General features: G+C 48.7%; 4 protein-coding genes across 5 annotated transcripts; all 4 read right to left on the bottom strand.

Annotated features, from left to right (window-relative positions):
- Positions 1-368: 368 nt before the first annotated feature.
- Positions 369-1,562, bottom strand: LOC127346119 (uncharacterized). The gene is made up of 2 exons (XM_051372651.2): positions 1,126-1,562; positions 369-1,003 (listed from the first exon to the last, which is right to left on the bottom strand). Exons 1-2 carry the CDS (start codon positions 1,273-1,275, stop codon positions 680-682), a joined length of 474 nt encoding a protein of 157 aa, XP_051228611.1. The 5' UTR covers positions 1,276-1,562; the 3' UTR covers positions 369-679.
- Positions 1,563-10,672: 9,110 nt separating this feature from the next.
- On the bottom strand, positions 10,673-11,766 carry LOC127346118 (GATA transcription factor 16). The gene is made up of 2 exons (XM_051372650.2): positions 11,415-11,766; positions 10,673-11,312 (listed from the first exon to the last, which is right to left on the bottom strand). Exons 1-2 carry the CDS (start codon positions 11,559-11,561, stop codon positions 10,977-10,979), a joined length of 483 nt encoding a protein of 160 aa, XP_051228610.1. The 5' UTR covers positions 11,562-11,766; the 3' UTR covers positions 10,673-10,976.
- A 1,037-nt stretch (positions 11,767-12,803) lies between these two features.
- On the bottom strand, positions 12,804-18,856 carry LOC127346117 (probable LRR receptor-like serine/threonine-protein kinase At1g67720). The gene is made up of 15 exons (XM_051372649.2): positions 18,605-18,856; positions 17,634-17,842; positions 16,557-17,100; positions 15,688-16,329; positions 15,484-15,555; positions 15,317-15,385; positions 15,139-15,210; positions 14,937-15,005; positions 14,679-14,830; positions 14,328-14,578; positions 14,027-14,153; positions 13,882-13,941; positions 13,609-13,792; positions 13,382-13,517; positions 12,804-13,307 (listed from the first exon to the last, which is right to left on the bottom strand). Exons 2-15 carry the CDS (start codon positions 17,731-17,733, stop codon positions 12,951-12,953), a joined length of 2,835 nt encoding a protein of 944 aa, XP_051228609.1. The 5' UTR covers positions 17,734-17,842; positions 18,605-18,856; the 3' UTR covers positions 12,804-12,950.
- Positions 18,857-18,992: 136 nt separating this feature from the next.
- On the bottom strand, positions 18,993-23,795 carry LOC127346116 (uncharacterized). Of its 2 annotated transcripts, none has more exons than XM_051372648.1 (3): positions 23,656-23,795; positions 19,363-23,546; positions 18,993-19,259 (listed from the first exon to the last, which is right to left on the bottom strand). In XM_051372648.1, the coding sequence occupies exon 2, from the start codon at positions 23,534-23,536 to the stop codon at positions 19,403-19,405; it is 4,134 nt and encodes a 1,377-aa protein (XP_051228608.1). In that variant the 5' UTR covers positions 23,537-23,546; positions 23,656-23,795; the 3' UTR covers positions 18,993-19,259; positions 19,363-19,402. The 2 variants fall into 2 exon arrangements, with proteins under 2 accessions (XP_051228608.1, XP_051228606.1); XM_051372646.2 differs by having other exon boundaries at positions 19,368-23,546.
- Positions 23,796-25,542: the final 1,747 nt, after the last annotated feature.

Here is a 25,542-nt window from a genome sequence, read left to right as displayed (position 1 = left end):
CCGTTTCTAGCAAAGCTACCTGCATAACGGTAACAGAAGCAGCAGCAGCAGCACCTGTACCATCGATGACTGGATGACTTTTCATATTAATCCTTCCCAAAGAGGAATGAAATTCAAACGTCGTACCTTGGATGCTGACCATCTCAGGCACTAGCTTGCATTGCCTCCTGATTCATCTTCTCTGAATACAAAGTCTTTCCTCTTCTCCTTGTGTTCATTCATTCACAAAGGGTGGAATCATCGCAGCATGAGTGGTACTTGAAGATGAAGCAGACATCAAACATTCATACGCATGAACAGTGCCATTACCCACAGGATGGAACAACACAGCTACTTATTGCAGGAGGGAATGGAAACAGAGGATGAGATGATGGGAAACACAAGCAGGCACGATCCATTGGTTTCATCCCCATTGTTGTTACATTGCAAAGTCAGATGGCACATTATAGCAAACACATTACATTAGCAGCAACATTACTACTAGGTACTACTACTACTAGAGCTAGGAACGAAAGAACAGTAAGCAACAGGGACGGACATCTAAGCTACTACTAAATCATGTCATGGCATGCCATGATTATTAACTTGCGGCTACATGGAGCATTGCCGGACGACGCTCCCTCATCATCATCTTCTTCCTCGCGCAGGAGGATCGGTCCAAGAAAGCTCGCGATCAGGATCAGGCGTAGATGACGCCGGAGGAGAGCGCCATGAGGAGGATGGCGGCCCGCTCCTCCTCGCCGAGGCAGGAGCGCTTCCTCCTCCGCATCCGGCGCCGCTGCTTGAGCACGGCGTCCTTGGCGAACCCGACCATGTGGAGTTCCACGGTCTGCGTCTTGGCGGCGGCGCGGGGCTTGCCGCCGCCGTCGACCTCGTCGTTTGCCTCCGCAGCGGCGGCGGCGGCGGCTTCGTCCCGCTTGGGCTTCCTCTTGGCCTCGGGGTCCAGCCCCATGGCCACCCTCCGCCTCTTCCGGTACCGGATCCCGCACGCGTTGCACAGCGACTGCAAATCGACCGATCGGGCCGGATCGGGTCAGGCACGGTTGAATGATCGAAGGAATGGAACACGAATCGACGGTACAGGACAGATCGAAGCGGGGGGGGGGGACAAGAACAAGGCCGTACCTTTGGTCCGGTGGGTCCGCCGCGCCACAGCGGCGTCTTGGTGGTGTAGCAGTCGGCGCAGGCCTTGGGGTCGCCGGAGGCGGTGCACTCCTCGGCGTCCGGCGCCTCCAGCTCCGCTTCCACCTCGACCTTGTCGGAATCCGGCGACATGCTAGGCGGATCGATCGCTGCTGCTCGATCACTGACCGCCACTGGCGCAGCTACTCAACCCCGATCGATCGATCGATCTCTACACTGGATAGAAGAGCCGATCGATCTCTGGAGTGGATGGATAAGAGGAGCGATGGATCGCGCGGGGAAGGCGAAGGGGAAGGGGGAATGGAGGGAAAGTCGAAAAGATTCGGCGGCTGGGGTTTGAAGCAGGGGAGTGAGCGAGTGAGGTTTAGGCAGAGTGAGCGCGCGGTGTCTCTGCGTTTTGTCTGAGTTGGCGGCGTCGCGTGGAAACCCTAATCTCGAGTTGTGTCCGAGGACACACGCTTCGTTGTCAATTGACCTTGTTGCCCTCAGCCCGGTCGGATCTAGCTTGATGGGCGTTGGCCCATCTAAAGCCCAGGGATACATCAAGGGCTAATCGCGTACGCTTCGGTTTGGCCCAGACTGGGAACGCGTTGCTCCTCGAATTCTACTCTGCTCATGGCAGCCTAAAATAGTGCTAAGATAGGAAGTGAGCCTAGCTCAACTCGCTGGAGAGTGGATGTAAAAACTCAGCACTTGAGTTGCGGCGGGTTCGGCCCAGGCCTCATGCAAATCTCTGACCAATGAGATGCCATCACCCTCTCGATCCCGTTTCTCCTTCGTGGGATCTGAAGATTTGTTGATCCGCCAGAGGAGGGAGGATGGACGACGGTTGAGAGAAAATGACGACGTCCGATGATCAGCTAGCTGAAGATTTATGGAAGGAGATTGGGTATCCAACTCCTGAATCGAAATTTTGGGAGAGGTTGACGTCGCTTGCGTCTAGTGATGGCACCGACAGACTCCAAACCCCGTTCTGGCGGTTGGCCTAGAGAGGAGAAATGCGTTGCCGAGTCTTCATACGGCTTCTCTGCCTAAACCTGGCCAATTATCGTCGGCGCCGGTACGGTGGTGTGTTGAGCGGACGGTTTGAGTTGCTCCCTGGCCTGGGCCTCTACCGCGGCAACGGACTCCCCTGTCGGTGCTAGGCCAATTCCGCGACAAGGCAACGTCCGACAGAGTGATGCATGGTGACGCGTTGTCATTGGCGGGATCACCGGTGTTCCTGCCTGTTGTTGATGCCAGAATTCATGAAGAGGAAATCGGGATTCAAAATCCTATGCCACCGTCGGACTGCATGGTGATCGAGACCTTCCATCTCTCTGGGTTTATTTGGGTCACCGGTTTGCGGCTTTGTGGTCTGGTCTACAGTATGTTAGGGTTTCATCTGCCACGAGCAATGCTGCCTCCATCGGCATCATACTTCCTCCACACACGGGTTCAAACAAAGACGACTCCATCGACGGAAATCTTCCCCAGGCCGGTTGTTCTCCATCCTCATCTCCGATGCGACGAGGCTATAAAGAGGCGCTAGTTTCACCTCCGAGGGTGATGTCTGGGTGTCAACCCCCGGCGGGCGGTGCACCACCACAGTCTGATGTGGGTTCATGGCAGGGCGGTGCTCCTCTGCACCTAGGTGGGGCGGTGCTCCTCTGCAACCTACTACAACTCTGGTACATCCCTGATGCATGTAAAATGCATGCATGAACTTTGTAGTTTGTTGACACATATTCCCACATATTTGTAACATATATGATGTTTTATAATGATTTTTGGGTATTTACCAAAGGTCCCTTTATTTGGGTTATAACTCTGCAGGACAGGAAAATACTGTTTTGTGTTTTTTTTTTTACTTTCAGGGACCTTAGCGAATTCAAATTGAGCTAGAATTTTGGAGATATCAATATTTTAGCAGGAGAAGCATCTGGAGCACTTGGACCTCACGAGATGGGCCAAGAGGGCTAAAAGAGGCCTGGTGGCGTGCCCAAGCGGGGAGGGTGCGCCACCCCCTCTCTTTTCCTCCTCGGTCGTTCGTTTTTCCTGATTCTTTTACCCACGGACTTTGTTTGACCTAAAAACCCATATATACACGACCCCTAGGGTTTCCTCGAGGAGATGTAGGAGAAGATCAAAAGCACATAAACAGATAGTCAGCAGGCCACCGCCGACAGAGATCGAAGGGGAGAACCGCTCCCGGAGTCGCCTCTGGTGGTTTCCACCACCCCCCTCCAGCGTGGTCATCAACACCCTCAGCACCATCTTCATCTACCCTTTGTAATCTCTTGGAAAACATGATGTGTGTGGCAATCTATCATTTTCTCGTGGTGTATTGTACCTCTATGTCTTTGTTTGAGCAGTGACTTGTTCTTGGCAATTATGAGACAATTTGTTGATGTTTGCATATAACTATTTGTTATCTTCTATGATGATCTCTTGTACTAATATATGAGTGCACACATGTGTTGGGGAATGCATGAGGTTGTCACCTGTCGTTGCCTACTCGACAATACCCCGGAGGAGATATCCTCACGGAGGAGGGAAGAAGATGGGGCCAAAGGGCGGAGAGCCATCGGGACGGTGGTAGGCGAGTTACCCAGCTTCGGAACACGCTGCACGGAGGCAGGGCCTACTACTGCTTGTCTGGAATTATCTGGGTGCTTGCGCGTTGTTACAATGAGTTATGGTTGTCCCTCTTGGGCTCCCAGGATTCGGCTTATAAAGCGGCCAGGATCTAGGGTTTCTACGGAGAGTCCTACCCGGAATACAAGATGTCTAATTACGGAATATATATTCCCGTGCACGTCAAGGATCCATATACTTCCTAACTGGTCGTCATGGATCCGGACACTTCATTGGCCTTCGTGGATCCGATTCCTGGCGTAGGTCGATTGGGATCCGGCTCCTGTTCCTGGGTTGGACTTCCTCCATCTTTAATCAACAACAATTGGGCCGCCCGTTAGGCCATATGCCACCAACACCATCTGTGGGCCACTCGGCTTTGCCGGATCTAGACCATGTTATTGGCATATCCATGAAGTATACCCACAACATCACCGTTGCATGATAGTAGGGAGAGGGACATATGGAGTTTGACAGAAACCATGTCCCAATTTTTGTATATTCATGTTATATTAATTCTTGGTTAATCAACGGGGGTATAATTATGGGGACCTTTAAACTTACAGTGGTTGGACTTTATGTCTTAATAATTCTCTTGTTTGCTCTTAATTGGCCTTGTGATCTATCACTAGTGGTCTATTTTCTCATGTATATGGATGCACCTATCTATGCCCCCTGCCCCTCTCTAGAAGAAATATTAAAAAGACTATAATGAGTTTCACTAATTGTGACAACCACACTAATAAAATATCAATTCGCTTTAACACTTACTCCCTTGAGTTACTCCACTTTACTCCACTTCACCTCAGAACCTTTTACTTTACTTGCATTTATTTTACTTCCTGCAATTATTTTTAGTACTTTACAGTCTTCTAGTTCCTAGTAGAAACCACTTCACACACACTATAGTTCCTAGCTTTATATAGAAGGACATATAATTAGGTGGGTTATAGGGATTTAGAGAACAAATAGTTTATGTTCAGCTCCTCGTGGGTTTGACACTCAAATACTTATCGAATTGTACTACGGTGATCCCCTGCACTTGGGGGTTATCAATAATAAACCAATGATGTTCGGCACTGCAGAGCCGGTCTTCGGTGCCTGATATGCTGCAGCGCACCAAATGCTGTCATATCGTCGAACATGCTGCATGCCCCTGCTCAGCAAATGTTTCAACCTCAGCCTTGAGCCAAGGTTCCATTCTTTCTCGGACCCGTCGCTGCTATTGGGAATAAGAACAAACCAAAAAATAAAGAGGTTGCGGTTGATCCTACTGCTGTGATGACACAATCTGTGAATCAAAATATGGCTATGGTATCATTAGGAAGTGGTTACAGGCGTTGCGTCAGATGCAAAAGTTGTTATGATTGTTAAAAAACCAAAAAAAATGCTGGAAATGTAATTCAGGTTACTACTATATTTGTGATAAATAGGCACACCCAACTATGCGAATGCCCTATTCTCAAATTACCGAAGGCGAAGCTCATTGGTACAGGGTGTGAGCACACGCTGATGTGTCATCTACCAGATAGTGTGTATATATCACATTTAGCTCCAAATGTGGCACCCATAGGTAAGTGGTGTTGCGGTGATGGCAGAGGTGATTTAGAAATTGGTTGCACATATTTGTCCTCTTCAGTCGGAATGGACATGGGAGGCGATACCCCAAGGAGAGAATTCTTTCTTAGTCACTTTCCCAACCCGCGAAGACCTTGAGAGGGTCGATGGTATGGATATGGGTGTGCCTCAGCAGGATGCCCGTATCATTGTTGGCACTTGGACGGCGGAGGAGATACTGCACTCGTTAGAGCTAACGCCGGTGTGGGTCCATGTCACAGGTGTACCACACACGACCCGTCACTTTCTGGGCCTATAGTCTGTTGGTACTCTAATTGGTAAAACACAAGATGTTGACCTTCTTACTCTTCGCCGTCGGGGTAAAATAAGGATCCTCTTTGGGATGGGAGATCTCATACTATTTGGTAAAGAAAGTGATGCGACCTATTGATCTAAGCATCCTAGGCCATCCTCGGTTTTCACTCTCACCCAAGAGTCTTTTGGTGTCTTTATCATTGGGTGCCTTCAAGTCGTCATCACTTCCCCAATGCGGACATAGTCGTCAACGGCAGCGGCTGAACGCTCACAGTCAAGCACTCAAATAATCGCGACACACTTAATCAATGGCTCGCACCGATCTCCCCCGATGCACTCGTCCTCAACTTAAACCAATCATATTGTTTCTCCGCGGCTTTTGCAATAGTGAGGAAGATACTCTTATGCATCCAAAATCACCTATAAAATACTTCTCCGAATAGCAGGTTGCATCGGGGTTGAAGTAATCACTCATAATCTTGGTGTGGCCTCTGATCTATCTTGATTTATCTACAAACGAACAAACAATGATCCTAGTCTAGGCTGCTGAATTTCATCGTTCAAGATCACGGTCATGGCTATTTTAGAATCATCATTTTCTTCTCCCTCCTCCTCCGACGAGGAGTCATCAAAGATAAACTCTCTCAACCTCTTCATCTGCATTATGCAATTGCCTGTGCTGAATTTGGATGACAGAAGGCAAAACAAAATCAAAATAGCAAAAATGAAACTCACCTGGTCAAATCGTCAAACACTTGGTCGGTGTAGAAGGTGAGAACATCGGCTAGCGGTGTTGAGCTATAGCCGAAGCTGCACGTCGACCGACGGGGTTGCAAGATGGCAGTCGAGGGCTCATAGGAGGAAGGTTCGACTCCAACCTCGGTCGCATGTCTCACACCAAGCTCACCATGACCGAAGATGGATGGTTGGGATTTCGTCGGCTTTCCTCTATTCCGGCACCGCCTAAGCTCCGTTGCGGCAAATCTACAACACATCCATCCTCCAGCGGCTCCGTTTTGCTACATACGGAGCTCATTGTGGCTCCCTTTTGAACAAATCGACACGGTGGCAGCGCCAGAGCTATGAGTTGATTCCGGCGATGATGAGATAATCTCAGTGGAGCGGGAGGGCGACGAAGGCATCGCTGGCAACGCTTTAGTGCGAGCGGGGGAGAACGTCAACCTGGGCTGGAGAGCTAAATTTTCTATGTGGAAGCAAAGTAGGGTATACGCCGCGGTCTGACTTTCGATGACTCAAGGTATAAATAGGGGTCAGGCTGGTGGAGGAGTAACATGTTTTACTCCACTTTTTACTCCACTAAATAATTTAGAGGTTTCGGCTAGATTCAATTTAGAGAAGAAAAAACAAATAGCGATTTTAAAGGCTCGGCTAGAGATGTTTTCTTTGTCGGTCTTAGTCAGTCGTGTTGTCATGTTTTGTGTTGACACGCCGGAAATTAAGGGCATGTACAATGGTAGGAAAGGCACGTCTTTTCTTAGCAGTCTATATCATCTAGAGAGGATGATAAATATAATCGGTACAATCCATTATCTCTTATTATCATCTCTTGCAATAAATGATAATTAATTATTTTTAGTAGGAAATTATGTGACTAAGGAAGGACAAGTCGTACGATGAGGAAATTAGCTTTTTCTTATTTCATAAGAGATCATCCGGGAAGACAACCTTCTCTCCTTTCATTCTCTCTACTCCAACTAAGTAAAAATCTGACGCAAAAATCTAACATGGTAAGCGTAAGGGAAAACTGACATCATCTCGTTGTACGTGCCGTTCTAGTCGTCACGTTGTTGTGAACTTGTGGGCCTGGATTAGTCAAGTCCCCGACACCTTTTCCTCTGGAAATACTGCCTGAACTGCTCGTCTTGCGTTTGGACCGCAACACTTCTTCCCGAGATTCTTGCACAAGATGGATTTTTTTAATTGTAAACTTGCTATCTCTTTTATAAACATGACACGACAATGTAGTACCACACACGCTGGTTGAATATACTACTAGGAGGAGAAAGGAACCCTAATATACTACTAAGTAGTAGTAGAAGAGGAGAACTGGAGAAAGGAACCCTACTCCTCTCAATTCATATGTGCCACCCGTGCACCATATCATTCGATATCATTGCATAACAATATGTCTGACATAACTGAATCACAATAAATCTTATGATAAATTGTTACTTTGCGAAACACTATGGTACGAATCTTAGAGTACTAAATAAACGGCACAAACATGCACGTGACCTCCCATGCACGGGAGAACATAATTTCTGGAGGAGAAAGCAGGTGACTTTTGATGTGATGATAAACTGAATTAATAATATGCATCACAGTTGTGTAAATCTCTCATATATAGTGACAGTATTCAAGTTGGTTCACATCATCCTTAGAGCATCCCCACTCGTTGGCGCTCCCCACGCCCAAATCCGGCGAAATTTTCGTCCGGATTGGATGAAGATTTGGCGTGGGGAGCGCCGAAGTTCCAGCCGTCCCCCCGGCAGGAAACCCCCAACCTCGACCATTTGACATATTTCAAACAAATTCAACATAAAATTTAACAAGTTCGGCAAACAAGAGGACGAAAATTGCTGAAACAAATTCGGCGATAACAGTACAATGTTTAACAAGTGTTGAAACAAATGAAGCACACAAATTTCACAATTTTTCAAACAAATTAAGACAGACTAGTTGGCGTCGGCGTTGGCGTTGCCTCGGAGCCTCCATATGTGCTCCACCAGATCATCTTGCAGCAGCTGGTGCATTGTAGAGTCTCGAATCTCCTGCCGCATAGCAATGAAGGCGGCCCATGATGGAGGCACCTGGTGATTAGGCTGTGCAAGAGGACCCTCTCTCTCATATGGTGCTTCTTGCTCAGCCAGAGGAACCGGATGCTTTCGCTCATCTTCAATAATCATGTTGTGTAGGCACACACGAAGCTTCATCACCTCCCACATCCGATCTTTGGACCAAGTCATAGCGGGGAACCTGACGACAAGAAATCTCTGCTGTATGACACCAAATGCTCGCTCGACGTCTTTTCGGCAAGCTTCTTGTTTCTTGACAAACTCGCAAAGTTTGGGGGTGCTAGGGTTGGAGATCGTCTTCACAAATGTTGCCCACTTTGGATAGATACCGTCTGCAAGGTAGTATCCTTTGTTGTAGTGCCGACCATTGATCACATAGTCCACCGGGGGAGCATGACCCTCAACAAGCTTGGAAAAGACCGGGGAGCAGTTTAGGACGTTGATGTCATTGTTGGATCCAGGCATACCAAAGAAAGAGTGCCAAATCCAAAGATCATGGGTAGCCACCGCTTCAAGTATCACAAAGTGCAGCCTTTTTTGTGACCCTTGTACATTCCCTCGCCACGCAAACGGACAGTTCTTCCATTGCCAATGCATGCAGTCAATGCTTCCAAGCATCCCTGGAAAACCTCTAGCTTCATTTGTTGCAAGGATCCTCCGAGTGTCTTCGACGAGTGGGTGATCTCAAGTAATAGTCCCCGAACATCGCTATGACGGCCCTGTAACCGGTAGAAACAATCAAGGGCGGTGGACTCCGCCATCCGAAGATAGTCATCTGCAGTATCACCGGGAGCTCCATACGCCAAAGATCCTCATAGCCACCGTGCACTTCGCGGTGACGAAAATCCAACCAAACCAAAGTGCAATCCGCCTTGCATCTGAAGTAGGGATCAAAGTGGCGGATGGCATACACAATTTGCGTAAATAGCTTTACGCTCATCCCGAAACGACGCCGGAAAAGCAGTCTCACCGTGCAATGGATTGTCGGCGAAGTAGTCGGCGTACAACATGCAGTAGCCCTCCATTCGCTGTCTCGGCTTGCACTTCCGGCGACCTCGTGCCGACCCACCACGCCGACGAGGTGCCAGTCCGGCGTACATGCTTGCCAAGCAACCAAGGATCATCATGTGCTCGTCGTCTTGGGCGGCTGCTGCCATCTCTTCTTGCATAAGCTCGACGAACATCTGCTCCTCCTCTTCGTCCGAGTCCATGGCCGGCGAGGCAAATGGACGAACACCTGACGGGCGTGGTCGAGGCAACCCGAGCCGCGAGCGACGACGAGCAAGCAGGCCGGAAAACAAAGCCGCCGAAGAGCAACAGATAGGCCGTCGTCCAAACACGGCGGAATATAGGCAGTGGGGAAGGAGTGGCGGCGCAACTGGGCAACAAGCCGGCGGGGTGGTTCCGGCGGCGAGAGAGATACGAGGGGTGGGGAGATTTTGAGCGACGTGGCGGTGGGGTTCGTGCGTCGAGTCACCGACAGATCGGGCCCTTCCCCGCTTTTCACTCGTCCGGAGTCCCCGAGCGCTCCCCGGGGGGCCGGGGGGGCGTGGGATCGCCGGATGAATTTAGGCCCAAATCCGGACGAAAACGAGGAACCGGGGGCGCGACTGGGCCGAATTACACCGTCCGGATGGAAAAAACGCTCGCCGGGGGCCTCCTCGGGGGGACGAGTGGAGATGCTCTTATCTCCTGGAATATATAGTACTGCTACTAACTAATACTGCAGACCACTGCAGGCAGGGATAACGTGATGGATGGGTGATGACTGATGAGATATCCCTCCACAAGTTGGAGCCCAACTTGGTCCAGTCCAGAAGAAGAAACATTCCTGTCGCCTTTTACAAGCATCTACCATAACACGCCATCCATTTCTAGCAAAGCTACCTGGATAACGGCAACAGAAGCAGCAGCACCTGTACCATCGATGACTGAATGACTTTTGATATCCAGCCTTCTACTAAACTCTTTCTTTCCCAAAGAGGAATGACATTCAAACCTTGGATGCTGACCTGACCATGTCAGGTACTAGCTAGCCTTGCCTCCTGATTCTTCTGTGAATACAAGAACATTCGGTTCCTCCTTGAATTCATACGTTGAGGGGGGAATCATAGCAGCATGAGTGGCACTTGAAGATGAAACACAGACACCAAACATTCATCCCACAGGATGGAACAACCATGTCACAACTGCCCCATTGCTGGCTGCAGAAACAGAGGATGAGATGATGGAAACATAAACAGGCATGATCCATTCGTTTCATCCCCATGGTTGTTACATTGCAAAGTCAGATGGTACATTAGAAGAAACATTACATCAGCAGCAACATCACTAGGTACTACTAGAGCTAGGAATGAAAGAACAGTAAGCAGGAGATCTAAGCTACTACATCATGGCATGCCATGATTTGATGATTATTAACTTGCGGCTGGCTACATGGAGCTTTCCATGTTAAACTGCAACAGGACGATGCTCCCTCATCTTCTTGCTCCTGCTGGACTGGATCGATCCAAGAAAGCTGGCGCGCGATCAGGCGTAGATGACGCCAGAGGAGAGCGCCATGAGCAGGATGGCGGCCCGCTCCTCCTCGCCGAGGCAAGAGGGCTTCCGGCGCATCCGGCGCATCCGGCGCTGCTTGAGCACGGCGTCCTTGGCGAACCCGACCATGTGGAGCTCCACGGTCTGCGTTTTGGTTTCGGCGGCGGGGGGCTTGCCGTCGCCGTCCTCGTCGTTTTCTTGCGCAGCCTCCGCGGCGGCGGTGGCCGCTGCTTCGTCCCTCTTGGGCTTCCTCTTGGCCTCGGGGTCCAGCCCCATGGCCACCCTCCGCCTCTTCCTATACCGGATCCCGCACGCGTTGCACAGCGACTGCAAAATCAATCGATCGGGCCGGATCGGGTCAGCTACAGATGATTGATGGAAGGAATGGAACACGAATCGACGGTACAAGACAGATCGACAAGGCCGTACCTTTGGTCCGGTGGGTCCGCCGCGCCATAGCGGCGTCTTGGTGGTGTAGCAGTCGGTGCAGGCCTTGGGCTCGCCGGAGGCGGTGTACTCCTCGGCATCCGCCGCCTCCAGCTCGACCTTGTCGGAATCCATCTCCGCCGGCGACATACTCGATCGCTGCTGCTCGATCGGCACAGCCAACTACTGATGCTGCTACTTAAGCCCGACCGATCGCTCTCGATCGCGCGCGCGGGGAAGGGGAAGGTGGAATGGAGGGAAAGTTGAAAAGATTCGGCGGCTCGGGTTTAGGAGGGAAAGTCGAAAAGATCGCTCGACTGTCTGAGGTTTAGGTCAAGCAGAGCAGAGTGAGCGCGCGGTGTCTGATTTTTGTTAGCGCCGGAATGGAAATGGCGTCGTCGAGTGGAAACCCTAATGTCCGAGGCCACGCACTTCGCTGTGAATTGACCATTTTGCCCTCAGCCTCGTCGGACCTAGCGTGATGGGCCTTGGCCCAGCTACAGCCCAAGGGCTCATCACGTACGCTTCGTGCTGCTGCTCGTGTTCGGCCCAGGCTGTTAACGACAGGTTGCCTCGAATTCTGGAGCTGCTTTACACCGACCTGGTCGGTGTATAGCAGCCACCGACCACCCCAGATCTTTGTTGGGCCGGCCCACGATTTGCTGAGACTGTTTGTTGTGGATTCGGTGCGGACGGGCTGGCCCAAGTTTGTTTTTTTTTCTCATTTTTTCTCTGTTTTAAATCTGAACAGTTTCAAATTTGAACAAAATTCGAATTGAACGATTTTCGAATTTGAACAAATTTCAAAAATTGAACGATTTTTCGAATTTGAACAAATTTTGAAATTTAACGATTTTCGAATTTGAACAATTTTCGAATTTGAACAATTTTCGAAAATTGAACGATTTTTCGAATTTGAACAAATTTTGAAATTAAACGATTTTTCGAATTTGAACAAATTTGAAAATTGAACGATTTTCGAATTTGAACAAATTTGTAAAATTAAACGATTTTTGAATTTGAACAAATTTCGAAAATTGAACGATTTTCGAATTTGCACAAATTTCGAATTTGAACAATTTTTTGAATTTGAACATTTTCGAATTTGCACACTTTTTGACTTTGAACATTTTTGAAATTTAATTTTTTTTAGTTTGAACAAAAACAAGAAAGAAAAACAAAATAAGAAAGAAAACAGAAAAGAAAAAGGAAAAAAATAAAAAAACGAAAAAATAAACAGAAAACCGAAAACCGAAAAAAAGACAGCGAATTGGGCCTGGCCCATACCCGACCAGGGGGTGTGCGGTGGCCGGTAGCCACCGACCTGGTCGGTGTATAGGTTTTCCCCTCGAATTCTACACTGCTCGCGGCAATACGATTACAGTCTACAAATGATGCTAAGAACGTCTAAATATGAATCTTAGTTTACAACGCCATATAGACATTTCCTCCAACAAATCAGGAGCCGATGAGCAAAAATCGAGCCAATTCCCAATGCAGAAAACAGTTCAAAGCAACCCTGCCCGTGGCATACTCCAGCTACCGCAGCTCCGGGTACTTGAGGGTCTCCGAGAAGGACGAGTCGTCGTGCAGGAGGTTGTCCATGACCATGTCGTGCGACCGCACCGTGCCCGACCTCGCCCCCGCCGGCGAGAACGGGAACGACGGCGGCGTCCTCCGGTCCGACGCCGCCTCGCTGCGGGGCCTCTCCAGCGCGATGGCCTCCTGCACCTCCTTCACCACCTCGCCCATGCACGGCCGACGCCTAGCGTCCGCGTCGATGCACCGCACCGCCGTCTCCGCGATCTTCCAGATCGAGTGCACGTCGTGGTACTCCCCGGCGATCGCCGGGTCCACGATCGCCTCGATGTCGCCGCTCTCGTAGTAGAACTTGGCCTGCGTTTTTCTTCAGTGTCAGTCAATCAAGCATTCGTTCCACTGAAGAATTTAGCTGCTAGATGCTGACTGACCCAGGGACCGATGTTCCGGAAGTGCTCCCCGAAGGTCATGGTGGAGATCGGGGGCCGGCCGGAGATGAGCTCCAGCAGGATGATCCCGAAGCTGTAGATATCGCTCTTCTCCGTCAGCTGCTGGGAGGTGTAGTACCTGCACGCACAACAGGCAAGTGTTTTAAGACTTCCGAGCTATCATCAGCAACCGGAGCAGATACTGTTTGAGTTCAGAATCGACGACTCACTGCGGATCCAGGTAGCCCAGTGTGCCGCGGACATTGGTCGACGCGTGGGACTCGTCGGCAACGAACTTGGACAGCCCAAAGTCGGAGACCTTCGCTCGCATCTGCTTGTCCAGCAGGATGTTGCTCGTCTTGATGTCCCGGTGGATGATCGAAGGCGTGCATCCACTGTGAAGGTACTCTATTCCTGCATTGGTTGTTTCCGTTTCTACAGGTTACTATGCGATTGCTTGGTAGAAGCATTGCATATGCTTATATATCTCTGAATTTACAGACCTTTTGCTGAATCCTCTGCGATTTCAAGACGCTGGATCCAGCTAATGTGCTTGTCTCGCCCTGCAAATATATGTGGTCATGTCTGATTAAAAAAATGTGATTTCTCTCATTTTTATGTGATCCACATACAGGGAAAGGAAATTACCATGAAGATGCTCTTTCAGAGTCCCATTCATCATGAACTCATAAACCAAAATGTTTCTCCCATCTTCATGGCAGTATCCTAGAAATGCTACCAGATTCCTATGGTGTATTCTTGAAAGTAAGGATACCTGAGCAGATACAGTTGGTGTTAAGTAAACAAGCCATATTCTAGGATATATTCAATAACAGGGAAGAAAACGTGATTAAACTTTTTAACAAGGATAGATAAACATCACATTTTAGTTATCCATCAGGTGATTGATTCATCCATTTTTTTTCTAGCATTTGGTTTGCAAACTAACCTCATTTGTAAACTGCTTCTTCCCTTGGTATGAATCGTTTGTTGGCACTTTCACTGCGATCTCCCTTCCATCTAAAAGCTTTCCATAATACACTATCCCGAAACCTCCAGACCCGATCCTGTTTGCAAAGTTCTTGGTGGCCGCCTCGAGGTCACATAATCTGAAGGGATGAGCCGTCTCGGTGGCGATTTCACATGAAAGCGCACTTGACTTCTGTAACTTTTGTTCAGGCAGAACCTTTGTAAGGTCATCTGGACCAAAGGAAAGGTTATAAGGAGTTGAGAACACATGTACACAGAAGGAAAGACACTGCAAGAAAATACAACAAGATAAGAGGCTTCCTGATTTGACCTTCTGGTGAGTTTTTCTTGATGGCTTTACGCGTTAGCACATAGCAGCAGAGAGAAACTACAAGTAACAAGGATACTCCAAGCAGAGAAGATATAATGATTATTAAGTGGTGCTTCTCTTGCTTTCCTACTTGGAGGCTGTTGCCTGCATAGCTGAAAATTTACAGCGGAAAAATTAGGCTTAGAACTAGCTCATAGCGAACTGTTTAATAACTATTGCTACAATACTACAGTAATATATCAGGGAAAGAATACTAACTTTAAAATAATGCCTCTACTTATCAGAGCCTTGGGAATGTCTCCAGATAGCTTGTTATTCTGAAGATACCTGCATTATGTTAAACAGTAAAGAAGGGGTTGTTGCTCTCTTTTCTTTCTGACTAAGTTTTCAGTACTATGGGCTATGACAGGCAAACTGCAATTGGTTGACCAGTACACAAGGGTTTTATTGGAAGACTTACAGCTCAGTGAGCTTGGGCAAGCTGCTCAAATATGAAGGCACACTGCCAGTCAGCTGGTTGTTCTCAAAATGACTGCATTTTGTATTCAGTGAGAGAATTCAGCATCCATTCATGTAAAAAAACATAATTTAATGGGAGTTGAAAAGGCTGCAAAAATGAAATCAGCGAGCTGGCTCACATGACTGAAAGGTTTGAAGAGGCAGTGAGGTCTGATATTGGGCCAGTCAGCATATTGTTATCAAGTCGGCTGCAAGGAAATTCATGATGTATCAGGACATAGATGGAGGGACTAGAAGTATTATTCCTGTGAGCAGAGAGAGGGCACTGGCGAAATCAAGAGCTTACATTTCTGCCAGGCATGGCAAAGCCGCTAGTTCCGGGGGTATGCTCCCCGTCAAGTTCTTTCCTGAAAGATTTCTGTGCACAACTAGAGGTTGTTAGTACTACCAATTTATCTGTTAATTAAAGTGCAGATATACAATTGAGCTATAGGCAAAGCATTTAATACAAGATCAGGAAACAAGAGAATTGGAGAGTCAAGGGAATTACATTGAAACCACTCTTGATTGTGGTTCTGCAGAGCATTTGACCCAAGACCATGGCGAAGGCTGGCACGGATCGCCACCTTCTCGTGCCCAATCAGCGAAGAACGTGTACCGTGAGACAAGACTAGCCATAGCAGGTGCATCCGGCGACCCAAGCTCAATCTGAACATACTTGTAAATCTCAAAAGCATTGAGGATAGGACCCTTGGACGAATCATTCGTCTTCTTGAACGCAAACGAGAGCACAAAGGGGAGCGACGCGTTGAAGTACCCTGGCTCGTACAGCCGGTACTTCCCTGGTGCGTTCTCGCCAATGTCGACCGTGGGTTTACTGACGTCGGGCAGGCCAGGGATGAAGAGCTTGAACTTGCGCGTCTCGGGCACAACGAACTCCTCGATCTCTGCGAAGTAGGAGAACGCCCACCCATTTCCCGGAAAACCGTTCAGGTTGAGCCGATACGTGAGCTCGCCGAGAGAGCCTACAACTGCCGTTTGCATCACCTTTTGAGGTGGCCTCTCGTTGGTGCTGACGAAGACTGGCTTGTCGGTTGACACATTGATGGTACCAGGAGCGGCATCCACCAGGTAGTTGGCCCTCCTCACCATGTCTGACTCCCATATCCTGTCATAGGGATCATCTGGGTACCTGAATCGATTAAATTAGCCATCATCAGGTCCTTAAATCTTTAAGGACAACACTAAACGATCATGTTCAAATAAAAAAAAAGATGTTCTCTGAAACTAGAATCACTTAAACATTTGGGTTAGCAACAATTGCAACTGATTATGATCAAATTAACAGAAGAAGATAAAATATGTTCTTAATTTGAAACCAAACAGGAAACAGAAATGTACAATTTGGAAGCAAAGTACCTGACAGGATCTGTGGTGGGTGCGCCGAAATTGATCCTGGCGGCGAGGCTGAGGAAGTAGCTGGCCTCATCAGCAGTGTAATACAGCGAGCCATTGAGCTGTCGGAGCTCGAGCGTGGAGATGAATGGCTGGCCCGTGGTGGCGTTGGAGAGGCAGAGACTGATAGTATTGGTGGGAGCCAGCACAATGGCCTCCCTGGTGACGATGCGGGAGTCGTCATAGATGACGATGGTCGACCAGCGGGTGGCGCCGAGGTAGAGATCAAACTCCGGAAACACGTTGCTGTTGTGGTCGAAGTCAGAGTATAGGAATGTGGCACGGAGGAGGTAGCGTGTCCGTATTGTGACGTTGAGCGTGTAGCAATACTTCTTGTCATCGGCAGGGAAGGCGCGCAGGGTGGTGTACTGGGTGCGCTTTTCAGAGGAGGAGGTGGTGTTGAGAGAGATGGGCGTGCCGGAGGGGATCAGGCTGGCATCGGAGGTCCACCGCAGGCCCAACTCGTCTGTGTAATTGGCAGTGCCTCCACAATCTATGCTGACGAAACCTGCATCCAGGCAGCACCACGGTCAGTCAGCCAGACAATCAAATTATTGTTAGTGATCCATCTAATAGTTTGTTGATGCCAATAATACATTCATCAGTTAATGAGATGCTGACAGTAGTGGTGGTAGAGTTGTAGTACTGAATTAGTATTGCAAAATTGCAATGCAGATGTACTAGACGGTACGGTGGCAGTACAAAGGGTTGGTGGTTGTACTCGTACTAAGACAGTCCTGAAGAAGTAAGTACTAGTAATTAATTGTCATGTTTGGATGACTGTGCAGAGTTAATCTCACTAGCTATATACTCGGCAATAAGGAAAAAATAAATGTCATTAGTTATATGTAAATACTCGGATAAGCTTTCTGAATAGCAGGTAACCAGTGGGTACACAAGTCCAGAAGTACACGGACATGCCATGCGAGGAAGGCGATGGAGAGAGGAACAAGAAGATGAACACATACAAGGGTGGATTACTTGATATGCAGGCAGAACACTCGAAAAGAAAACCCAAAGAAAGAAGAGGACGTGACTTACCAGGCATCTGAGCGAGTGAGACGGAGGAGAGGAACATGAAGGAGTAAAGCAGCAGTAGCAGAGTCTCGCCCAAGCAGGAGTGTGCTGGAGGAGTGGCCATTGATTCTTGGATGGACGAGGGAGGGGGAAGGAGGAGATGGACGGGTCGTCGTCGCCGGCGGCCGTATTCTTACATGCTAAGTAAGGTCGCGCAGCTAGATGGGTAGGCCCTGAGATGGAGAAGATGATGGATAGTAAGAAAGGGTAGTGAAGTAAGGGTGATGGATGGGATGGGGAAGAAGAAAGCAGCTGTGCTAGCAACAAGCAAAGCGAGTGAATCGATCGTCAAAAAGCAGAGCAAAGCAAAGCGGCTCACTCACTCGCCGGTGGGGAAGGGGAGAGAGACCGAGGTGCAAGTGTAAAGCTATGTGGGGATTCGCCTGCCTTTTTCCGATGATTCCGTTGCGCCGCGCGGCCCACTCGCCCTCTCTATCCCAACTTTTGTTAGGCGTGATACTAGTTTACTACCTTCATTCACCAAGTTAAACTATGGTCACCATAATCTTTTACACTCTCTCTCTTAAAAAACACACTACCGGTAGCAATTTACTGCCGGATTGGAGATCTGTGTTCGTGGCTAATGCGTGCTAGCTAAGCTCAATTACTCCTGCTATGTTCATCTGCTCCCTGCGTCCATCAGAAAAAGAAAGAAAATAACGGATGTTTGTCGGTGTGTTTTGTGTATTTTTTCCCCTTATCATCTGGCAGCCAGTTAGCACGATTCTTGTTTGGAAAATATCATCTCCTTTCCATGATTCTTGATCAAAAGCAAGATGCATACCACTGCCAGGTCTAGCTGCAAGGGTTCAAGGCGGTGCTGACGCCGAACTGCAAACTAAGCTGCAGCTGTAATACACATGCTAGCATGCCAACAAAAAAGAAGCAGCACTAGCTAGTGAATAAAGACGGTGTCTATCATCCCACGTACGTACCACATGCTCATCCCATTTATTTTTTCATCCTCCTTTCCGGTGCTCCAGTGGAAACCTCCCATGGCTCCAGCCAGCCATCCATACAAAAGCAAAGAGCGACTTAGAATATTAGCCAAACCATGCAGCTGAACTGAGCTTAGCAATAGCATGCATGCATAAGAAAACTTGCCTTTCCATCAGCCCATGCATGCACCATACTCCCTCTTCCACTTCTCATCTCCATTCCGCTGCAGCTCTGCAAGCATCATCAGCCTGCCTGCTAATGCCAATCATGTTCATAACAGCCTTCACAAATCTCTGGTCTCAGGTTACTATTAGTATGCCAAATATCATTATGATAATAATAGCACACGCATGCTCCTCTCCTCTAGATACATACAAATAGAACTTGGGGACATGAACATCTCATTCCCAAACGACAAAGTTTGACAACATAAACCAGACTACCAAGTACAACTCAGCTTATAACAGCATGAGTTTTTTTTTCTTGAAACACCAGAAATCTCTGACCTGCAACATACACCACGGCATCAACTACATGCTACCTCCAAAAAAGAGACAAGTGATCATTGTTTCTATGCTCAATCCTCCTGTAAGAGCTACCACCATCTATTATAGTGCCTTTTCTCTCACACACTTTCGCCGCCTACTTCACCTGAAATTAAAATAAGACCACACCATTACTATATGCAATACAACAGAACAGAGCTGCATCGTAGCACATAAGCAGGAACAACTAAAATCAAATTACCCCTCACCTCACCAGGTACACAGCGTCTTCGTCACCGACGGCCCTGTTCACTCTGATGCCCCTTGCCGAGGCCTGTTCCCTGAAGCAGCAGCACCACCACCACTACTGGGGAAGTCGGTGAGGCGGAAGCTGGCGAGGCCCGGCCCGAGCACGCTCGTCATCTTCCCCGCGCTCCCGAAAGCCCCCTCTGCATCCATGCGCCGCTTGAAGATCACCGTGGCGGAGTTGGTGGTGTTCCCGGTCTGTGTCCTGGCCTCGCTCACGGGCCCATACTGACTGAAGATCTTGATCAGGTCACTGTGCGATGGCACCGCATCTGGCCTGGTGAAGTGCAGTACTAGCCCAACCAGCGGCAGATTCTCCGTCGTCTCCTCGGCTTTTGGCTGGCCCCCGTTTGCCACACTTGGTGGTTTCACCTCAGCCTCCCCGTTCTCCATGGTATCCTGTTTGCTTTCAGCCTTCTTGTTTGGTTCCTCCACATTTCCCATAGAGACCGAGGGCTCCTTGGTGGCAGCATCCTCAGCTTGAAGCTCCTTGGTCTTGCTTGTTTTGCTCTTGCTCTTGTCTTTCTTCTTTTTCAGGCTAGATATCGGTTCCTCCACGTTTATGAGAATGTCAGCCCAATAGTCATCCTTCATATGATCAGCCACTGGCAGCTCTGAAGGACTCGGCTCACTGTTTGCTACCTTCTCAGGTATCTCCTCGGTACGGGGGCTAGCAACTTTGTTTGCTGCCCTCTCAGGTATCTCTTCATCAGCAGGGGGAATAGCAACTTTGTTTGCTGCCTTCTCAGGTATCTCCTCATCAGCAGGGGGACTAGCAACTTTGTTTGCTGCCTTCTCAGGTATCTCCACGTCAGCAGCGGGACTAGCAACTTTGTTTGCTGCCTCCTCAGGCATCTGCTCATCAGCATGGGGACTAGAAGCATAGCTGTCGGTGTTGGCTGCCTGCACGGGTATCTCCTTCTCCACATCAGAACTAGAAGGACACGAGCTCTTCGAAAATTCAGTGAAGAAGCTGACGCTTGCAGGGGTGATTTTCCCCACCTTCTTAAGATCGCTCGCTGCTAGACGAAGCTGTGAATGCATTTCGCCACAAGACAGAGAGTCTTCTGTTGTGGCACCTTTCTTGCCCTTATTCGGCTTGACAGGACGCGGAGACTTGTCTGGAACAGTTTCTTCGCTGGTTTTGGCCCTACGCGATCTTGTCTGAGATGCTTCACCATTAGCTTCGACAGCAGGGGATGTATGTGGCTTCAGTTCAGCAGCTTGGCGCGTCGCTTCTCGAGACCTTGTGGACCTCTTAGGAGAGAGAGGTTGTGGCTGGGAAGACAAGTCCCCCAATGTGACATCATTAGCTTTGACAACAGAAGATGTCTGTGACTTCTTCCCAGCAGCTTTGGGCATCACTTCGCGAACCTTTGTGGGCCTCTTAGGAGAGAGAGGTTGTGGCTGGGAAGACAAATCGCCCAATGTGTCGATCTTTTTTCGTTTCCTAGTCTCCATTGTATCCTTCGTATCACGGTCAGGATCGTCAGGTTCCTCAGTTGATTTAGGCAAAGAACGTTTCCCTCTAGTCTTCATTGTATCCTTGGTATCACGGTCAGGATTCTCACATTTCTCAGCTGATGCAGGCAAAGAAAGCTTCCCTCTGATCTTCATTGTACCCTTTGGATCACGGCCAGGATCCTCAGATTTCTCAGTTGATGCAGGCAAAGAACGCTTCCCTCTAGTCTTCACAGTATCCTCTGGATCACGGTCAGTTTCATCAGGTTTCTCAGTTAAAGCAGGCAAAGAACGCTTCCCTTGAGCCTTGCTCTTACCACCAGGTGAACGATTAGGAGTACTTGTCTCTGCCATAAGTTCAGAAACTTTCTTCCTCTTCCTACCATGCTCTGAGATTGAGATGGGTGCATCCTTAGTTGCTGAGGTTTCACCAAGCTGCGGCTTTTTCTTGCGAGGAGAAGCAGATTCCTTAACACTGCTATCTGCAAGTCCATCCCCATCAGCTGTGATTTTGTCATTCTGCCGTGCAGAGCTTGCTCTACGCCCTAGATTGTTCTCCTTGAGCAAAGCAGCGTCTTTGTCTTTTCCTTTCGTGGTTTCACCAACATCATCCTTCATCGGCCCTTTCGAACCCTCCGAAGCATCTTCTGTCTTGTGCATGGATCTTAGCCTACGTTCTGACTTGCTCTCAGTCAAAATGCCATCCACAGTCTTCTTGACTGGCGTTTTGCTGCCACCAACCGTTTCAACTCCATCTGTGTCTTTAGAGGTGTCTTGTTTCTTCTTCACTGGACTCTTACTGACCTTGGAATTTCTTTTCTTGCTCACTGTGCCATCAGTAGACCTGGGCGTAGAACTGTCATCACCTGTGGCCTCTTCCTTTGCAGGATCTGGTAGAGACTTTTTCTTATCTGCGTCTTTGGAGATGTCTTTCTTCTTCGTCTTTGTTGAACCCTTACTGATCTTGGACTTCCTTCCCTTGATCAATGCACCATCTATCGCCTCTCCACTGGGCATAGAGCTCTCATCATTAGTAGCATCTTCCACTGCAGGCTCTGGTGGAGACTCTTTCTTATCTGCATTTTTGGAGGCGTCTTTCTTCTTCGTCTTCGCTGAACTCTTACTGATATTGGACTTCCTTCTCTTGCTCAATGTACCATCTGTCGCCCCTCCACTGGGCATATTGCTGTCCTCATTCGTAGCGTCTTCCTCTGCAGGCTCTGGTACAGATTCTTTCTTATCTGCGTCTTTGGAGATGTCTTTCTTCTTCATCTTTGCTGAACTCTTACTGATCTTGGACTTCATTTCCTTGCTCAATGTACCATCTGTCGCCCCTCCACTGGGCATATTGCTGTCCTCATTCGTAGCGTCTTCCACTGCAGGCTCTGGTACGGATTCTTTCTTATCCGTGTCTTTGGAGATGCCTTTCTTCTTCATCTTTGCTGAACTCTTACTGATCTTGGACTTTCTTCCCTTGCTCAGCTTACCATCTGTCTCCTCTCCACTGGGCATAGAGCTGCCCTCATTTGCAGCGCCTTCCTCTGCAGGCTCTGGTAGAGACTCTCCCTTATCTGTGTCTTTGGAGGAGTCTATCTTTTTCTTCTTCTCTGCTGAACTCTTACTACTCCTAATCTTTGACTTGGTCTGCTTGCTACTGTCCTCAACCATGACATCTTTCTTTACATGAGATTCTGTCTTCTCTACATCTTTGGAGGTCTTCTTCCTTGCTGCACTCTTCCTAGGCACAGGACTTTCCTCGTCGACAGCCTTTTCCTTTCTTTTGCGCAACGAGCTCCCCCCATTCCTTGGTTTCTTCTCCTTGCTCGGAACATCATCCTCCGTCCTTTTCCTCTTTGTGTTTGGGGTTGTTGTCTCAGTAGGAACATCCTCAATGCCCTGAAACGTCACAAACTCAGGGAGTTCCCTCGGACCCCTCAATCGATTGAATGACCTGAGCTGTGCTTTGGCGGTGGCGAGGTCAAGACGGTCGGCGCCGGCCAGCGGACTGCTTGCCAGTGCCGCAATGTAGTCAACAAACGGTTTGGCATGGAACGTGTCCCTCATGTAGGCGTCGTCCACCACGGCGCCGTAAGCCCCTTCCCTGACCCCGGAATTCTGAACCTCCTGCCTCTTCCTGGCGTTGGGGACGCAGGCGCACGAGAGGCCCGCCTCCACGCGGCGCTCGACCTCCTCTAGCGCGGTGTGGACGGCGGACACGTAGTTGAAGATGGTGTTCTGGCCGGCGAGGCGCGCGAAGTTGGCCCGGAAGGGGAGCAGCGCGGCGGGGTCGCTCCAGGCGAAGGTCTTGTCCCAGAAGTAGGCGACGAGGGGCGCGCCGCCGCCGGACCGGGCGTGCTGCAGCGCCCGCTCCGAGGCGTCGGCGGCGTCGAAGACCTGCGCGGGCCACCAGGGGTGGCTCTTCACCTTGCACCACACCATGTCCGGTGGCGCGAACTCGCCGCTAAGGCCCTCCTTCTCGGCCTGGAACGCGCAGTCGTAGCGCGGGGGCGCCGCGCCGTTGTCGTCCTCGCTGTGCTGCTGATGCAGCTTGGGGCGGCCGCGGCGAGGGCTCCGGAGGACCTCCTCGACCTCGGGGCGGATGACGCGGACGCGCGCGGGGCGCGTGGGGATGGGGGCGCCCTCGTCTCCGGGAGGATTCTTGCCGCGCGAGGCCATGGTGATGGTCCTGGGCAAGAAACGAGGAGGGGTTAGGGCTGGCTGAGAAAGACACGATCTTTTCGCTGTGCCTTGCTTGTACGGGGCAATTGAGAAAAGGAGGGCGGAGAGGGGCTTACAGATGAGGAGAGCTCGGTACGGCGAGGTCTCCGGAGATCTCGCCGGAGGCGGAGGCGTAGATGGAGAGCAGCTGGAATGGGGAATCGGAGGAGGAGAATGGGTGGGGATGAACAAATAGTAGCAGGGGTGGGTTTCGCGAATTGTGGTTAGCACAAGGGGTCAGATGTTAATGTTCATACATCTTTGTCTCACTCTCCCGTGTCGTCCTATCTGTGGTTGGTTATTTCTCTTTTCTCCCAGTGGTTTCTTCTCAATTCTTGAAAAAGAGGTAGTCAACCATACCAAAACCGTGATGGTCCTTATCCCTCCTTCAAATTTCTACCACAGTACCTTTAATCCGTTTTAATCGAGGTGGATACCAAGTAATACATGCTTGTCATATTCACAGCCCCACATCGATTTAATCGAATTGAAAGGAGTATTAGAAATACAATAAATGCATTCTTCAAAATGAAAATGTATTCTACACTGAACTAAATTCTAGGATTACATTATGATGCAAATATATAGCGTATTAACTAATTCTGCATGAAAATAGGATATGCAACTTAATTTGTTCCATATATATATTGCTTGCGTAAGATTTAATTTGGACGTGCAGAATTAATTCGCTGTTAATAGATTGTGGCACTCGTCCTCCCTTGCCACGCCTACGGTGGATAATGGTTCGCCAGCTCATTTCATCGTAAATAGCTTGTCGCAATTTCCCTCTCCCTGACCACGACAGCGGTGGAATATGATTCGCCAGCTCATTTCGTTGTAAATAGATTATCATGCTCTCGTCATCCCTAACCACGCACCGATGAACAATGATTTGGCAGCTCATTTGGTCGTAAATATATTATTGCACTCTCGCCCTCCCTGGCCACGGTAACACCACACAATGATGCACCAATTCATTTCATCGCAAAATAGATTGTCGCACTATCGTTCTGCTTAGCCACAATGAGCCACACAATGACCTCAAAGATAACATAACAATGCCATGTGTGGTTTAATGTAAATGCTCCACCGTGGTCGTCGACCCCATCCCGTATTCAAAAAAAAAAGATAACATAACAATGTGTATCAGAATGCATGTTTCCTTGTAGTTGGATCTCCCACTTTTTGGAATGTTCCAAAGTCCACTTGAGCATCCAAATCTGGATCAATACCAACAAAAATATCTCGAAACAAGGTTCTAGCCCCATGCCAAATGTGTTCGAAAAATAAGAGCAAAGCAAAGATAGCATGACCAAAAGTGAACCAAGCCCTTGGACTGCTGCGAAAAAACACCATCTGATTCCAAAGTAGCCTGATATAATTCCAAAAATTTCCCCTAATTAGGAACGCCTCACATATTTTGTACAGTAGCAGGATTAGAATAACTTACCCCATTAAGTTCGCCACCATAGAATCCACCGTTGCGCCTACTTATTCAACACTATATTTGGATTATGCTCTTCTAAAAGGAACGTCCGCTCTCACAATTCCCTCTTCATCTACCAAAACAATCAGAAATGTTTCAAAAAAAAAAGTAGGCATATGACGTACAAAAAGCTCACGTCCTTCTTTATCTCTAAAGACAGGATGTCCTAACCATCCAACGGCTATTCTAACCCCATTGTCCATTGAGCCTGCTCTGAATAATCCACTTTTGCCGAATTATTACCAATATAATCATAAAAGGCTATTTTTGGTAATTTTAGACCAAGCTTCTGATAAACTAAGATTTTCAATTAAACCATTGCTAACTCTTCGATAAATTTCTTGTTGAAAGTATCCATGATCCCACTGATAATGAGTAAGCTCAAATAATTCAATTGGGGTTGCTAACTCATACCACATAGTTCAGCAACTACAAAAGCTGCAAAAAATACAACAACGATACTACTGAAAGTTCTTTA

This window comes from Lolium perenne, chromosome 3 (assembly GCF_019359855.2).
Source record: "Lolium perenne isolate Kyuss_39 chromosome 3, Kyuss_2.0, whole genome shotgun sequence".
Classification (NCBI taxonomy): Eukaryota; Viridiplantae; Streptophyta; class Magnoliopsida; order Poales; family Poaceae; genus Lolium; species Lolium perenne.
The sequence above is the reverse complement of the archived record's forward strand: the minus strand, read 5'-3'. Positions and strand labels throughout refer to the sequence as shown.

What these genes read in the sequence shown, in the direction of transcription:
- LOC127346116 (XM_051372648.1), bottom strand. Translation starts at nt 23,536, where the DNA reads ATGGCCTCGCGCGGCAAGAATCCTCCCGGAGACGAGGGCGCCCCCATC.
- LOC127346119 (XM_051372651.2), bottom strand. Translation starts at nt 1,275, where the DNA reads ATGTCGCCGGATTCCGACAAGGTCGAGGTGGAAGCGGAGCTGGAGGCG. An exon ending in GCGGACCCACCGGACCAAAG is followed by an intron (nt 1,004 to 1,125) that starts GTACGGCCTTGT and finishes GTCGATTTGCAG; the next exon opens with TCGCTGTGCAACGCGTGCGG.
- LOC127346117 (XM_051372649.2), bottom strand. Translation starts at nt 17,733, where the DNA reads ATGGCCACTCCTCCAGCACACTCCTGCTTGGGCGAGACTCTGCTACTG. An exon ending in CTCACTCGCTCAGATGCCTG is followed by an intron (nt 17,101 to 17,633) that starts GTAAGTCACGTC and finishes GCCTGGATGCAG; the next exon opens with GTTTCGTCAGCATAGATTGT. An exon ending in CAAGAAAAACTCACCAGAAG is followed by an intron (nt 14,579 to 14,678) that starts GTCAAATCAGGA and finishes CCTTTGGTCCAG; the next exon opens with ATGACCTTACAAAGGTTCTG.
- LOC127346118 (XM_051372650.2), bottom strand. Translation starts at nt 11,561, where the DNA reads ATGTCGCCGGCGGAGATGGATTCCGACAAGGTCGAGCTGGAGGCGGCG. An exon ending in GCGGACCCACCGGACCAAAG is followed by an intron (nt 11,313 to 11,414) that starts GTACGGCCTTGT and finishes TTGATTTTGCAG; the next exon opens with TCGCTGTGCAACGCGTGCGG.